This window comes from Octopus bimaculoides, chromosome 22 (assembly GCF_001194135.2).
Source record: "Octopus bimaculoides isolate UCB-OBI-ISO-001 chromosome 22, ASM119413v2, whole genome shotgun sequence".
Taxonomy (NCBI): domain Eukaryota; kingdom Metazoa; phylum Mollusca; class Cephalopoda; order Octopoda; family Octopodidae; genus Octopus; species Octopus bimaculoides.
In genome coordinates, this window is record NC_069002.1 from 191156 (window position 1) to 193630 (window position 2475).

Consider the following 2475-nt stretch of genomic DNA (forward strand, 5'->3'; position numbering starts at 1 on the left):
TACTTGGCTTGCCGGGTCTTCTCACGCACAGCACATTTCCAAAGGTCTCGGTCAGTAGTCATCGCCTCGGTGAGGCCCAATGTACGAAGGTCTTGCCTCACCACCTCAGCCCAGGTCTTCCTGCGCCTACCTCTTCCACGGGTTCCCTCAACTGTTAGGGTGTGGCACTTTTTCACGCAGCTATCCTCATCCATTCTCACCACATGTCCATACCAGCGCAATCGTCTCTCTTGCACACCACAACTGATGCTTCTGATGTTCAGCTTTTCTCTCAAGATACTTACACTCTGACAGGTATTCACATTGACATTACACATCCAACGGAGCATACTGGCTTCATTCCTTGCGAGCTTACGCATGTCCTCAGCAGTTACAGCCCATGAGGATTAAATAAAATAATGAGACAGAAACAGATGATGAACAATTTATAAGACAATGAAAAATAAAGAAAACAATGAACTTTAACCAGAATGTTAAATGTTAAACAGGTCAGTGAACGGTGTTTAAGATTACATACCAGTTCTGGGTGGTAATTCAATGTATTGCCATCAACAGAATCTTCAACAATTGTAATCATACTGGAACTGCCAGGAATAGGGAAATGGTTGAAAAATGCCACAAGTGTTAGCAGACGCTCATCAGATATGTTCACTTTGATGGAGGGAAGTGTGGTAACAAGTTTGTGTCTGGTAAAGAAAGGAAGGGGGGAGAAAAATACATATAACATTATCAGCTTGAAGCATCATCACTGTGTATGTGTGTGTGAGAAAGAGAGTTCGTGTTTGTGTAGTACATGTGTGTGTGTGTGGATGCATATGAATATGACTGATTATGCAACTGAATATGTGTAAATGTGTGCAATTTAAAGAAATTACGGCTAATTTAGAGGATTACAAATAGAAAATAATAAATGCAGACACACATTAATGCACAAATGACTATGAATTCAAAAGAAATATGAAGAAGAAGAAGGAGGAAGAGAGAAAAGAAAAGGATACTCACTGAGGTAGTTGCTTGTAATCTGGTTTGACACTATTAAATAAAGTCATCAACATTTTGGTACTGGGCAAGATGTGGTAGAGTGAGTCTGGTTCCGTCTGAAAGGTATGCCAGTCATCACCTGTTGAGAGAAATAGCTGCAGTTCTTATATCTTGTTTCAGTCATTAGAGTGTGGCCATGCTGGGGCAGCACTACCTTGGAGAATTTTAGTCAAGTGAATCAACCCCCAGCACTTATTTCTGGTTTTAAGCCTGCTGCTTATTTTATTGGTCTCTTCTGCCAAATCGCTAAACAACTGGGATGTAAACACACCAACACCTGTTGTCAAGCAGTGGTAGGGTGGGGGTGCCAGCTTGCCACTGTATAATAATAATGCACACACACACACACACACTCACACACACACACACACACACACACACACACACACACACACACACACACACACACACACACACACACACACACACACACACTTGGATGCATGTGAAGGAAAATAAAGGAAATGAAAGCAGAGTTTCCCACCTGAATCAGCCAGAAGTATTTTAACTTCATTTATCTTTATTGTAAACTGATCATATAGACGGGATTCGATTTCAGACATTGTTGCATCCTGAAATTGAAAATGAAATACTTGACATCTCAGGAATCTATTGTAAAACAGAGGAATCACAATTGCTTATTTGCATAATGGTAACAACAACAACACTTAAAATAACAGTAAACATACATTATTAGTTTCAAATTTATTTACAAAGCCAACAATTTCAGGGGAGGGGGCTACTTGATTACATCAACCCCAGTGCATGACCCTGAAAGAATGAAAGGCAAAGTTGGAATTTGAACCCACAATGTAAAGACAGACAAAATGCTGTTAAACCTTTTGCCCTTTGTGTTAATGATTCTGTCAGGTTGCCACCCTTATGCATTAAACATGCATTATTGAGATTAATTCAGATTCACACACATATTTGGGATATTGATTTTATGTTGTGGTGCATGAGAATGATTGATTATTGGACTGATAACAGTAAAAAATCAATAACAGAGCAATTATAGGAAAACGTAAGAGCTGAAGACAACTAAATAAGATGATGGAAATATGTCTTTTTTTTCCTTTATCTTTTGGTCAGGAGGGAATGCAGTGCCCATATCTCATTACAGGGCCTCCAAGACTTGTGGGAGAGAAGGAAGGAAGAAGATATCCTCAAACCTAAACATATACAATGTGCCTGGTGGGTGGGGGGAGGTTAAGTCTACCACCAATAACAAGCAAAGAGCCAAAACAAATACCACAAGGTATCCATCCAGTCCTACATTCTTACAATTCTGCCAATCCATTGCCTTGGATTGGTACTTTTTTGTTGACCCCAAAAGGATGGAAAGCAAAGATGACCATAGCAGAATTTGAATAAATATCAAAACATTCTGTCTGATGCTCCAACAACTCTGCCAATTCAGCACCCCCCCCCCCC

At 40.0% G+C, this 2475-nt stretch overlaps 1 protein-coding gene across 1 annotated transcript in view; it reads right to left on the reverse strand.

The window, feature by feature from the left end:
• Positions 1-2475, reverse strand: part of LOC106878713 (intermembrane lipid transfer protein VPS13A) — a 126965-nt gene that overhangs the window by 69680 nt on the left and 54810 nt on the right. Inside the window, exons 21-23 of the mRNA XM_052975632.1 lie at positions 1526-1613; positions 1003-1120; positions 518-686 (exon numbers count right to left, since the gene is read on the reverse strand). Coding sequence (XP_052831592.1) covers positions 518-686; positions 1003-1120; positions 1526-1613 — 375 coding nt within the window. The remainder of the gene's footprint in view (positions 1-517; positions 687-1002; positions 1121-1525; positions 1614-2475) is intronic.